Source organism: Nanorana parkeri, unplaced genomic scaffold, assembly GCF_000935625.1.
Source record: "Nanorana parkeri isolate BGI_ZX_2015 unplaced genomic scaffold, ASM93562v1 scaffold730, whole genome shotgun sequence".
Taxonomy (NCBI): domain Eukaryota; kingdom Metazoa; phylum Chordata; class Amphibia; order Anura; family Dicroglossidae; genus Nanorana; species Nanorana parkeri.
The window spans coordinates 516,196-528,388 of NW_017306998.1; the positions used below are offsets into that span (position 1 = coordinate 516,196).

General features: G+C 37.9%; 1 protein-coding gene across 2 annotated transcripts in view; it reads left to right on the forward strand.

Moving 5' to 3' along the window:
• The window catches only part of ATP11C (ATPase phospholipid transporting 11C), a 134,500-nt gene extending 123,621 nt beyond the window's left edge, over positions 1-10,879 (forward strand). The window contains exons 28-30 of one of the 2 annotated variants that reach the window (XM_018564154.1): positions 99-252; positions 3,785-3,886; positions 10,347-10,433. In XM_018564154.1, coding sequence (XP_018419656.1) covers positions 99-252; positions 3,785-3,883 — 253 coding nt within the window. In that variant the 3' untranslated portion in view covers positions 3,884-3,886; positions 10,347-10,433. Of the gene's footprint in view, positions 1-98; positions 253-3,784; positions 3,887-10,346 lie in introns of both variants that reach the window. The other variant, XM_018564153.1, reaches the window with a different exon arrangement.
• Positions 10,880-12,193: the final 1,314 nt, after the last annotated feature.

Sequence of the window (12,193 nt, forward strand, 5' to 3'; positions counted from 1 at the left end):
TTTTTTTTTTTTTTTTTTTTTTTTTTATAACACATACAATTAAGTTTTTATTTTTGAGAGACACTTTTCATCCATATTTTTTTTTCTTCATCTTTTAGGCCTTTCCTCAAGCAGCAACGAATGTACTTTATATTTTCCAACATGATGACATCGGTGTCAGTTTGGCTTGCTATAATTCTTTTGATTTTTGTCAGCTTGTATCCAGAAATCTTGCTGATAATTTTGAAAAATATTAGGACTGCAAGCAACAAGGTAAGGCTATATACATTTGTTTTGTGGACTCAAGATTTTAGGAAAGCATATTATTTTTTTTTACATTCCATTGTATTATAGCTACGGTATCTTTAAGTCAATGTTTGTATTTGTCTTGCATCTTTCCAGTTTGGATAGCATCTGGGATGATATCATTTTAAACTCATATTTATGACTCATTTATTTATTCCTGTTAAAGTATGAATAATTCTGGTGGAGTGCATGATATATTAGTATACTGTATAGCTTTCATTTGTCACTCAACTGCTTTTGATGTGTATAAGCTAGCTGCATTACATTACTTAAAGAAAACAAGTAAAAACTGCGCTTGGGAACAGTCTGAATATTCAGCAAATTATAATTTTGCATGTGTACTTATGAAATGTTTAAAATTTTATTTAAAAACTTAATCTGATTATCTTATAAGTTCAGTTCTCGTTATGGTGCCCTTAGTCTTAAAGCGACTCTATCATAAATTAGAAAATAACCAAAATGAATACCCTGCAAAGTAAATACTCACCTTTCCTGCTGTGGACAATGTGTCCGTAGAGACAACATAAAAACTGTACATACACCAGCAGCAACATCTGTAGAGACGCAATCAGTACCTTGGTGACAAAACCGGGAACATTTTCCCAGAGACACAATAAGTACAGTACTAACATGACCAGGAACATGGTCCAAGACACACAATCAGTACTGTGCTGACACCAGAAAGCATATTCTTGAATGGATTTTTTTTTCTAGCTTAATATTTTATGTATACACCACAAATAAAAGTTATTAATATAAATAAATCGCCACAATGCAGAAGCTGAATTAAACCCCCCAAAATGCATACAGTAAGGCAGGGCTCAAAATTTCAAGTCCTGAGCTACTAGCCAGAAGGGATAAATATCAAGAAGATAGGGCCTTATAGATGGTAAGCTCTCATGAGCTGGGCCCTCCTTACCATCTTGTTTTGGTTTGTATTGTAAATGTAATGTCATCCTTATATTGTAAAATGCTGTGCAAACTGTTGGCACTATAGAAATCATGTATAATAATAATTTCTTATTAACTGTAAACATGTGGGCATTTTGGAGGGTTTATTAAAGCTTTTGAATTGTGGTCATGTTCTTTGCAAAAAGACACCTATGCAGAAGTCATTGGGCAGCCATAGCCTGCACATAACCACGCTCACTAAACAACAACCCAGAGACACTGTATGCTGCCACTGGTGGTTGGCAGGCCTCATTGAGAAAATTTTGAAAGGCCCAAGAGCATAAAATGTGAGGACAGCATTAGTGAAGATGCTTCTCTGCTTTTTTTTGGTTCCTTGAGGTAGTAAGGATTCTAATCATCGTGATACGGCATGGGAAGGAAAGTAATGCCCAAGGCTGCGACCTACAGTATATGCAACCTAGGCTTAAAACCAACCCTACTTGTTAGATGTCTGACTCATTCCAGGCTAGCCATATCTGCTTACAGTCTCTACTTGTTAGTTTTGAAGTAGTTTTAAAGAACCCTTATGCCCCAAAACAGAGAAATTACATTTTATTTATCTTATTAAAGAGCCACTATTATCATTCACAAATCTATGTGCACAATACTGTACATCATCTTTATGTTATACAGAAATTTGGGTATTTGATATTTATGTAACTTTTCTATGCAGCCTATTGCATGATGTTAGCTGGCATTACAATAAAAGTAATCCCACAAAATGACAGATATTTTTTTTCCATTTAAAGAACTCCAGGAAATGTTATTAACCCTTGCAGTGGTGCTACCCCCGTGCTGCAAGGGTTAAGTGCTCACTTGTGTAAGTTAGACTCACCCAAAGCTCGGAGCCAGCTTCTTAGACTGGTCCTTCCACCGTCTCTCCCCCTCCTCTGCAGCGGTCCAAGTTCCCATAAATCATCACGTCTATAAACAGTGTATAGAGGTGAGGGCACCAAAGAAGATTCCAATGCTGCAGGCAGGGGGAGGGAGCGCTGTGACAGCTGGCCGGTCAACAATGTTCTGTTGCATTTTCTATTTAAGACCGTTGAATAAATCACTTTGTGAGGTCATTTGGTTCCTGGAATGGGCCCATGGAGAACTACTCTGTGTTTTTCATCTGATTCCCTTATTTATTCCTTCTGTGTCTATCTCTAATCCTCTATCTTGTCTTCCCTTACTGATCCTACTGCTTTCCCTGTATTCCTGTGCTGCCTCGGAGCAGGCAACAAAACACTTGCCCTCTTCAGGAACATCTACTATTTTTATGCTCTCTCAGACTTCAAGCAATCACAGTTTTCCTTGGAGTGATTAAGGTGAACTTGCTTTCCCTGTCCATTCCATGTTTATTAAGATTTTGTTTACATGTATAAGGGCTTGTTCGCACCAAATGCGGACCAGATCTGCATGAGTTTCTGCACACGCAGTGCAGTGGGCTGTGCCGCGTTTTTGATGCGTTCCGAGCCGTTTTTGGTTCTAAATTTTTTTATTTTTCTTTCGCTTAGAATGGGCTTTTAGTGCGTTCAGGGGCGTTTGCATGCGTTTTTGATGCGTTCCAGAGCAGGTAAAATAGGGCTTGCTGCAGTTTTTTTAACATGCTCTGGAATTGAACGCCACGGTGTGAACCAGAGCCCAATATACCATTGGAATACATTGGACACAGTTTTGATCCGGTCTGTAACTGCTCTGCTCCTGAAACGCGCTTGGTGTGAACAAGGCCTAAGAGTTGGTATTTGTCATTTTGTATTATGTATTTATTTTATGTGTAAATTGCAGAATGTAAATATAGGATGAAGGCAACCTCCACATATATTACAATGCTGCCCCAACCAACCGCACCTTGCCTTTTAGCTATAATGCTGCTCCACTCATTGAGGAGAATATTGTACTATATGTTCATTCTGGAGGATGCAGCAGGAGGGAGGTCAACATTTAGGGTTGAAGGACGTAAAGGTAGGCATGATAATACAGTATTTTGGGACTGAAAGACACCGCAAGAGGCAGACCAGTATCCAGTGTAAACTGGGTGCGCTTACAGTGTAGTTCAGTGTATTAATTTGTAGTAATTTTATTAAAATTGGATATACTTATACAGTAGAAGAATTGTCCTTGTTCTTAAATGTTTGTTTAGTTGTAATTTAGAGTCTATCTCACTTGTTGGTTGACCAGGAGCATCCCGACTGATATTAAGATGCCGCATTATCCTCATTATAGCAGATTTGTGGGCAGTACTGTGTTTTTATGTGGAGCCTTACCTTTCCTTGTAAAAATGGTTGAAGAATAGCTATTCAGAAACGTACATAGCTTTCAATTGCTGACCTCTTTCTGAAAATACTAATTACATGGCTGTTGGGCTCATTCTCTGCTTCACTACTTCCTTAAATTGCCCAGGAAAAAGTATGCACCACATAAATTCAGAACCTCTGAAAGCCAGACAACTAACATGTTTCAGAAGGAGGTCAGCCCAACTGGAGAACCTCTTTATTAGAGAAGGGGTTACAATTCAGCATGTTCACGATCAATTTTGTGTTTGTTTGTATCACTGTTCTAGAGGAAAATGAGCACCAGAACAGGTGTTTCAGAGTCTACCCGTTCAACTGTCAGGCCTCTCCTTTTAAGAACATTCTCAGATGAGTCTAATGTATTATAAGAGGTACCGAGTCATGATCCAAGTTACATAATTAAGCCAATCAAATCTAATCTGTTGTTGATTAATGTTTGATTTTGGGGGTGGGTTGAAGCTATCCAATGACTAAGCATCTCTGCCCTAATAAGCGGTTCTAGTATCGATGTTTACAAAATTGGTATTTACACACTTTGCTCCTGAAACGGAGCTGCTCTGCAATTAGTCAATTTAAATGCTTGATTTTTCCTGCAATTTTGTAAAAGTTGATGACAGGGTCTCTAAAAACACTATACAGGGAGGCATGAAAATGAGGTATAGGGTTTACATTAACTTTAACTCAATATGTAGTATGTAGTATATTGAGTTAAAGTTAATATAAACCCTATACCTCATTTTCATGCCTCCCTGTATAGTGTTTTTAGAGACCCTGTCACCAACTTTTACAAAGTTGCAGGAAAAATCAAGCATTTAAATTGACTAATTGCAGCATTTCCATCGATTATTTCTTTATTCACTTGCAATGTGCCTTTAAACTTGCTAAAAATTTGACTACTCCTGGAAAGTCAGTTCCCTAGCACTGCCTCTCCTTCCTGCCACGTCATAGCCCTTTCCTTTTGTCTGATTATTGTCTGCGCTGTGCTCCTCCTCCACCTCTCCATTCGCCGTCCCCTTCTCGCTACCATTCACAGGGCTCCTATTATTATGATCCCACAATGCATCAACTTCTTTGAATGGAGGAGAAATCAATTGAATGACAGTCTCCCCCTTCATTCACAGAACTCGAGACTTACACTTCTATTTGTACTAGGGACCATTGTCAACAAAGAAGGTTCGAGTAATCCAAAAATGTTCCAGTTGTCCCTAGAAAAGAAGTAAGGGAAAATCTTCCATGGGGACATCTTTTTCCTCCAGAAGGCTGTCTTAGAGGAGAATTCCCCTCACTTCAATCTAACTTTCTGTTGTGTCTCTGGCAGCGGAAGTGAAGGAAAATGTCCTCACTTATACAAAGACAGCAAAAAGAATAGACTGGCAGGGGTTTTAACTTTAACCTGCTTATATCCAAAACTAAAAAAAAAAGGTTTTGGCTATTCATATACTTTAACCTGTACCCCTTCATAGATGCCAATATCAACTATGTCCTGGTGTTGGTCACCTAAAATACCCATTGAGCAGCATTTCTTCAATGAGTGTCAATTCTTTCAGACAATCCCAAACAAATGATCAAATTATATTGCATTTATTAGCTATAACACTAAACTAATATGATGAGAACTTTGTATTAGAAGCAGAAGTACAGCCTGATCCATCAGAAATAGTTTCTGAGGGACACATTCAAATGAATGGTGATCTCTGGATTTTCCAGCTTTTTCCTCACACTAAATTAAAGCATAAAATGCTTGACTGCAGTAATAAGTTTGGTGCGTGGTACTTATTGTTGACTGCTTTCTGTACCCAGTTTGAGATAAATACCAGTTATGTAAACAAATATAATTAAAACAAAAACTCCATCTACCAGTACAGTCTTGTTTTTTTGGTTGAGAAATTATTTGCTAAGCACAGCCATTGAGTTTTAGCAAACTACAGGACTGGTGAGAAACTTCCAGGCTTTCATTGACTGTAGATTTTTTTTCATTTAACCAGACAGAACTATTATAGCAGTGGACATTAACTCCCTAATCTTGCTGGTAGGTGGAGTACATTCTTTAGTGGTGCTTTAGCTGTTTGTGCTTTTCTGCGGTGTATCTTAATAGCGGTTTGCTAGATTTCAACTCTACTTGAGTACAAGGATGCGACACCTGGCCGGTCTATGGAGGAATCCTTTTAAACATGGTAAATGCCTGCATAAAGAGCTTTTTCCGATTTCTGCTTTGCAAGTTCGAACGTAACCATGATGTTAGAAATGCAATTTCAATGTGAGAAGCCATGCACCCATCTAAACAATACCCAAACTGCTGCGTGCAGGAGTTTGGGGATAAAGAACTCTAACACTAAAGGTGTGAAAAGACCCATTGACCAATGTGGGCATCTGTGTTCATGCTTCTTTTGTTGTAAATGTTTGTGGTTGTTTGGTAGTAAAGTACCATTATTTTTGCATGAAGGAGAACTTGGGGGCATCCTTACTGAATGACCTGACCTACAACACAGTTTTGCCCCCGTCCCTATCTGTTGCTTGTGTTGAATTGGCTCTGAAATATGATTGCACATTTTAAAACAATTGATTAGGTGGGAAAGCTAGCAACTCTTAGTCACCGTTCAAACCTTCGGATGCAGATATCTATTGTTTTATACATCTGTGGACAAATTTAGGTCATGAAAAAAAAAAAAAACACTTGTTAGGCACCTCAACTTCAATTTCATGCAGAACATCCCCAGAAACCAGAGAACATGTGCAATATGATATGCGGATAATGACCAGCTCCTGTGTTAAACTGCTTGCTGCATCCCATACCTTACCACTAGCCCTTCCCTTTGCTGCACCACCCTCAAACCATATTATGGGGGGACCAGATCCTGTAACCACTAAAATTGGTTACTTTCAGCAGATCAGAGCTCCCCATTTTTGGACGGGTATGTGAGCAAGGCTAGATTCATGCTTCCCATTATCTTAGAGGGAAGCTGTCTTCTGATGCCCCGTGGCTAGCCTTAGTGTAACACTTGCAAGGGTCAGATGACAAAGCCACTTAAGACGTGCTGGTCCTGGGGGCAGAGATTCTGAAAGTAACAATTCAACCACTGGACATCAGCACTGAAGGTTATAAAAAGCATTCACCCTAATCTGCTAGTTATACAGTTCTATGAGGACAGACCCAAAGAGGGTGAACTATAAGCACCCGACACACTATTCCACTACGCAAACTATTCGATTGAGAATTGCATCAAACTCTGCAGGGACAACAACGAGGACCCAGTCAGCCTGCGATAGAAGCTGTTTAAATATTTTTGTTATATACAGAAATGTGTTGCTGAAAGTTAGCTCCATACCATCAGGTTGCCATCTGTAAGAAACGAAAAATGAAAAGCTTAATAGCCAGCTCTTCCATTATGTGGTGTTTTACATGACTTGTATGGACTTAACTTTTTGTTTTAGTTTTGGATAGAGTAGTAAAAGATTAAAACCCATCTTTTTATTTTTGCTGTCTATCCCAGAAAAACAACAGTAAAGAAGAGGAAAGCTGTATAAATTGAAGGGTATTTCCCCTCTTGGACAGTTGTCACAGGAACACATGTCCCAAACTTGTTTTGTGAACAGCTGTAAATTTTCCGACCGCTTTCTGTCACCAGAACAAATATAGAGGATGAATCTACCTAGCGTGATCACAGACAGCCCTAAAAAACCTTGACAGAAGTTCAAATCTTCCCCCGCTCTATCCAAAAGTTTTTTTTAAAAAGTTTCAAATATAAATTTGCATTTACTCTAAAATAAGCCTGTTACAAACTGAGCCTATAATGGAAAACAAATATCAAATCACAGATTGCCTTCAGTGAAACCGCATGTCAAAATAATCAGATTCAGAGAGGTGTTTCTAAAGGAGGAGGTGGCGGGCACAGCTGGCTCTGCCTCTAGATGGGCAGAGCCAGCTGTCACTCACGCAGTTGAGTGGATCACAACAGTATTGTAGGGATCTGTCCCGACTGCGGTGCTCTCAGCCCCCGATTATACTGAGCTTTGGGGTCACAGGAGGAGGTTAATATATGTCCTGCCGTGACCCTAAAGAAGACTATGGAGAAAAGCACTTACCCATAGTTCCCTTTAAGTTCTATGGGCACAGTGTGGTGCGATGCGGTTGTACAGCATCATGACCCACTGCTCCAGAAAAAGAATACTGCGTGCAGTACTTTTTTTTTTTTTCCCCAGTGCACACCAACTGTGAACTGTGGCTGTCCATGACAAGGTAACTTGCCTCGTCTTGCATTAGGGTTGCAATGGATAAAACGGCCAGCACGGCACCAACGCATTTAGTGTAAATCAAGCCTTAAACTGATATTAAAGTAAAAAGGTTTCTAAACTATTTTAAATGCTCATTAAATAGCTTACATTGGATGTTGTTCCTTGATATTTATCCTGCAGAATCAGCTGGTCCCCTGAGCACTGGCCTTTATATTCTCTTTTAGGGTTGCTCCTTTCCCTTGCAGGGTCCTATGGAAACGCCATAAGTAAGCACAGACACACAAAGGCAAGCCACATCCCTTCCTTTATCCTCCCTACTCCAAGCTAGAAGATGGACAGTTGCTGCAGACTAGTTTATCCCTTGTAATTTTGTACTGTACCGGAAGTTCAGGGAATTGGAGCTGAGAGAGGTGGAGCTGTTTGGAAACATGATGACTGTTGGTGCTTAGGCAAAATGCTTTGCTGGGCAACGTGTATTTGTTTAATCTGAATTCATTACTGAAGAAAAGTTTGAGAGTTGAATTCTACTATTGTATAGATACATGTCAAACATACAGGCATCTAAGATGAAATGTTTTGGGATACACAGAGAACTTTCAAAGCTCTACAATTCCTGATAGATATATAGAGTCCTGGGGTTAGTGTAGATTGCCATAAGAGTTAAAAGCATGACAGACTTGGGAAGTTTTCCAGGGAGAATGGTGCCTTGCATTTTAGATTTATTTTTTGGGGCATTTGCAATGTGTCGGGAATGGTTCGCTTGTATAGAAAAATAAATGCATAAAATGCGAGTCGGAATCAAATCCTGCCCACATACACAGCAGCCCCTGAAGTATTACGTCTTGTATGTGACAGAGTTTTGGATTTAGGCCGAATTGACATGGGCTTCCATGCAGAAATGCAGCCGCATAACTTTGGATTATGCTCTACTTGGCTTTCAAACATTCATTCAGTGGGAATGCCAGGAACATCAATGTGCCTGCAGTAGCTGCCACTGGCCACAGCAAACATGAAGAAAGCGCTTCACTAAGCACTGTTGCGTACTGAGGCATGTGCAGTGAATGCCAAGAAGTCCTCTCCATCTCCAGCTTTAAACGTTGTCTTGGCAAATATTTTTTTATCTTTGTGTTTGGTTTTGTTTCTTGTAAAAACCTTGATGTTGTGTGTATGTGTATAGCAAAAGTTAAGCCACAAACTTAACAGAATTTTTTTTAACATGCCTTGAATCTAGATTGTAAAAGTAGCATTCCTTTTAATAGAACATGCCCGGTCACCTATGCCATTGGGAAGCTTTTATGTCACAGACTCCAGGTTGGATCGGAACTCCAGCTCTTTCTGCACCCAGATTCTTTTAACAAATATAAGGCGCCAATTCCTTAATACTATAAGGGCCACATTTTTGGGGAGGTCATTTATTTTTGAACATTAAAAAAAATACTGAAAACCTAGTGCTAAATAGCTTCCTCCTAAACATATACAAAAGAAAAAAGTGCATTAAAGGTACAGGAAAACAGAGCATTTTAATTTAGGCAGAGCTGCTAACTAAAAGACCAGTTCAAGTGTGTTCAGATGTTAATAGCAGCGCTATATCATGTTGTAATATAACTAGCCTCAGAGGGAGATCAGATCTGCAAAAAAAAGTATTTCAGTGGTTGATGATTTCTTAATTTACAGTACAGTATAGTCATTGCTTACTATTTTTTCAAGGTGCAAGCTCCAAGGCTGGTACCTGAAATTATGGCTTATGTTAGCTGCATGGTTGTTCTAATTCGTGACCCAAATGTATAGAAGCCAGACACAGCCAGACAACTTGCATTTCTACAAGGACTTAAGCAATGGCAGCCTCCTATGTCTCCTATGAAAAGTCAAAGCAGAGTTCTAACTGCCCCATGTTTCTTTGTTAAAAAAAAACAAATGTCCTGTCTGTAAATCCTTTAGACATTCTATTTTCATAGCATTTTATCCTTAGCAGAAAAATGTTTGAGGATGATCTTGATTCAAGAGTTTATTGGACCCAATCTTGACTGTGTCCCTCTTTGCCATATAGCTATCGTGTAAAAATACCCTTTACGGTTATTTTGACTAACCGTGAATAAATTGCATTTTAAACCTTTTCCAACTGGCTCTGACCACCAGAGCATCATAGATTACCGGTGGTGATGTGTAATCTTCTCCATATTCTGCATTTTTTCCAATGTCAGTATATATCGCATGTGTAAAAGGATTGCTTTTAGGGATGTTCAAGATCAGTACAATGCAAGCCCAATAAGACTAACTACCCTTTAGTTGCTTAAGCAAGTCTGTTTCATTGGTGAGTTTGTGAGTGCTTTAGGGAGTATGTGAATGTAGAAAAGGAAAGGATCAGCCTCTGAATGACTTTGAAACTGCTTTCTTGTGAGTCTTTATGTGTGCAGCTCAGGAAGGCAACACTGTGAAATTCAATGTTCATCTTAACTGCTTGCTCTGTATTGTCATATTAATATTTATTAGGACTTGCACTAGTTGCTAGCAAAAACTCCTGCTTTGAACTAATTTTTATGAAACAATAAAGACAAAAATGTTAATATTTTTTGATATGTTTTGATTCTTGTTTTCCAGAAGTTGGAGTTTCAGTTACCAAAGCTAACTTCCTACAAATACATGGAGAATGGTTACTTCTCTCCAGTGAGGATTGAAGAATACAAACTAAGCCCCTATTTGTCTTCTTGAGACCTTGAACGTTAACACTCATTACACTGTGCAAGTCCATCCACTAACAGCTTACAATGCAAAATGTACACTGGAAGCGTGATAAATCTCTTCTAGATAAATCTTTATAATTCGTTAAATTGTTGTCAGTGTTCAGAACAAAAACACAGAAAGTAGAAGTATTGAACTTTCAGCCAGTATCGCAAAGAACATCAGAGAAGCCTACAATGAAAGGTTTCTACATAAGAGAGCCCGGAAAAACACCTACAGAATTGTAATATTTCTCTTGTTACAAGGACTTCTGATCATTAAGGCAGTGCTGCTATTTTCCCCAGTATTTCCTGCCAAAATCTCTGGTGCATGTGCTGTACATAAAAACTTTCCTTTATGCAAAATATGAACATTCCTTGACATTAAAGACATGTATGTTCTCAATATTTTAACCACATAAAATTCAGTTTTGTTTTCCTTTACATGGCACAACTGTTCCACATTTCTCTTTTTATCCGTTTTCTAAGAATCCATATTTCAGATCTGTTTAAAACAATTTTTTAATCTACAACAGGCTTATTTTCCAATATACCCATAATATGCGTATATTTGCTAAACTCATTTCTATTTTAGACTCTAAATTACAGCGCATTTCTTATTTAATTTCATATTTTTTACCACTGTACATTTGCCATTTCTTGATGCCACAAAATTTTTTTTACTGTGGCTGATACTTTTTATTGTGTTCTCTTATAAATTTTTTTCTGTCATTTAGTGTTTTAGAACAAACACATCTAACCAAATTAGGTAGGCTAACTTTCCATGATAATAGTCTGTGCAATCCACTAAGAGTTTCTGATGGACTATACAGTTATTTACTGAAAAATATAAACTATTTATTAAAAAGGTATATTTTTATATAGGGTGTCAAAAACAAACTATTTATTTTGAGGGTATAGGTTGCAAAGTGTTAAATGTGACCATATGACGCCACTTATTTCCAATGTGTGTAACGCACAATGATGTTTGAGTTTACACGTGATCTCAATTACACTACGGGTGTAATTATTCCATCAAAACCATTCCATAGATTAATGATATATATAAAATACATAAAAGCAATGAATATTTTTTACATATTGTCTTATTTCCTTTTTATTTCATATGTTTCATGTTTTGCTTGTGTTAACTGAAATGTCTTAAGATTGAGAGCTTCTACACAAATGGATTTTAGATAAACATGTTTGTGATTACGACTACAACTTTTTAAAGAGACATTTGAAGCTGAAAGTGTGACGGAAAGAAACCTTTTATGAATTTGTCCATTTCTTTGTAAATACTTCTGCTTTGCACTTTTTTCAATGTTGTTGTTTTTTTTTTTTTCTTTCAATATTGGGGAAAATGTTAATTGTCCTCCATTACTTCTAAATCTTCATTTGTGGTAGAATTTTAAGTGTTGGATGTTTGAGAAAAAAATGTAAATGTCCTTGCCTGTTTACATGTAGCATACAGCCCTGAATGTGCAAGCTTATTTGCATTTTGTCATTAAAAAAAGGTTAAAATAATGATTCACTTTGGGAAAGTATGCTCCTTATTGGCCTATCAAGCACAGTTTTTGTGGGTTGTTTTTTTTTTTTCTAGAGTTTTAGGGAGCTGATATGCCACGGCACTATACAGAGAAGATTGAACCATATACAGCTGTCCCTGCTCCCAACAAGTTTATACTCTTATGTTTATGTCCCTTCTACAGTTATACTCATACGAGG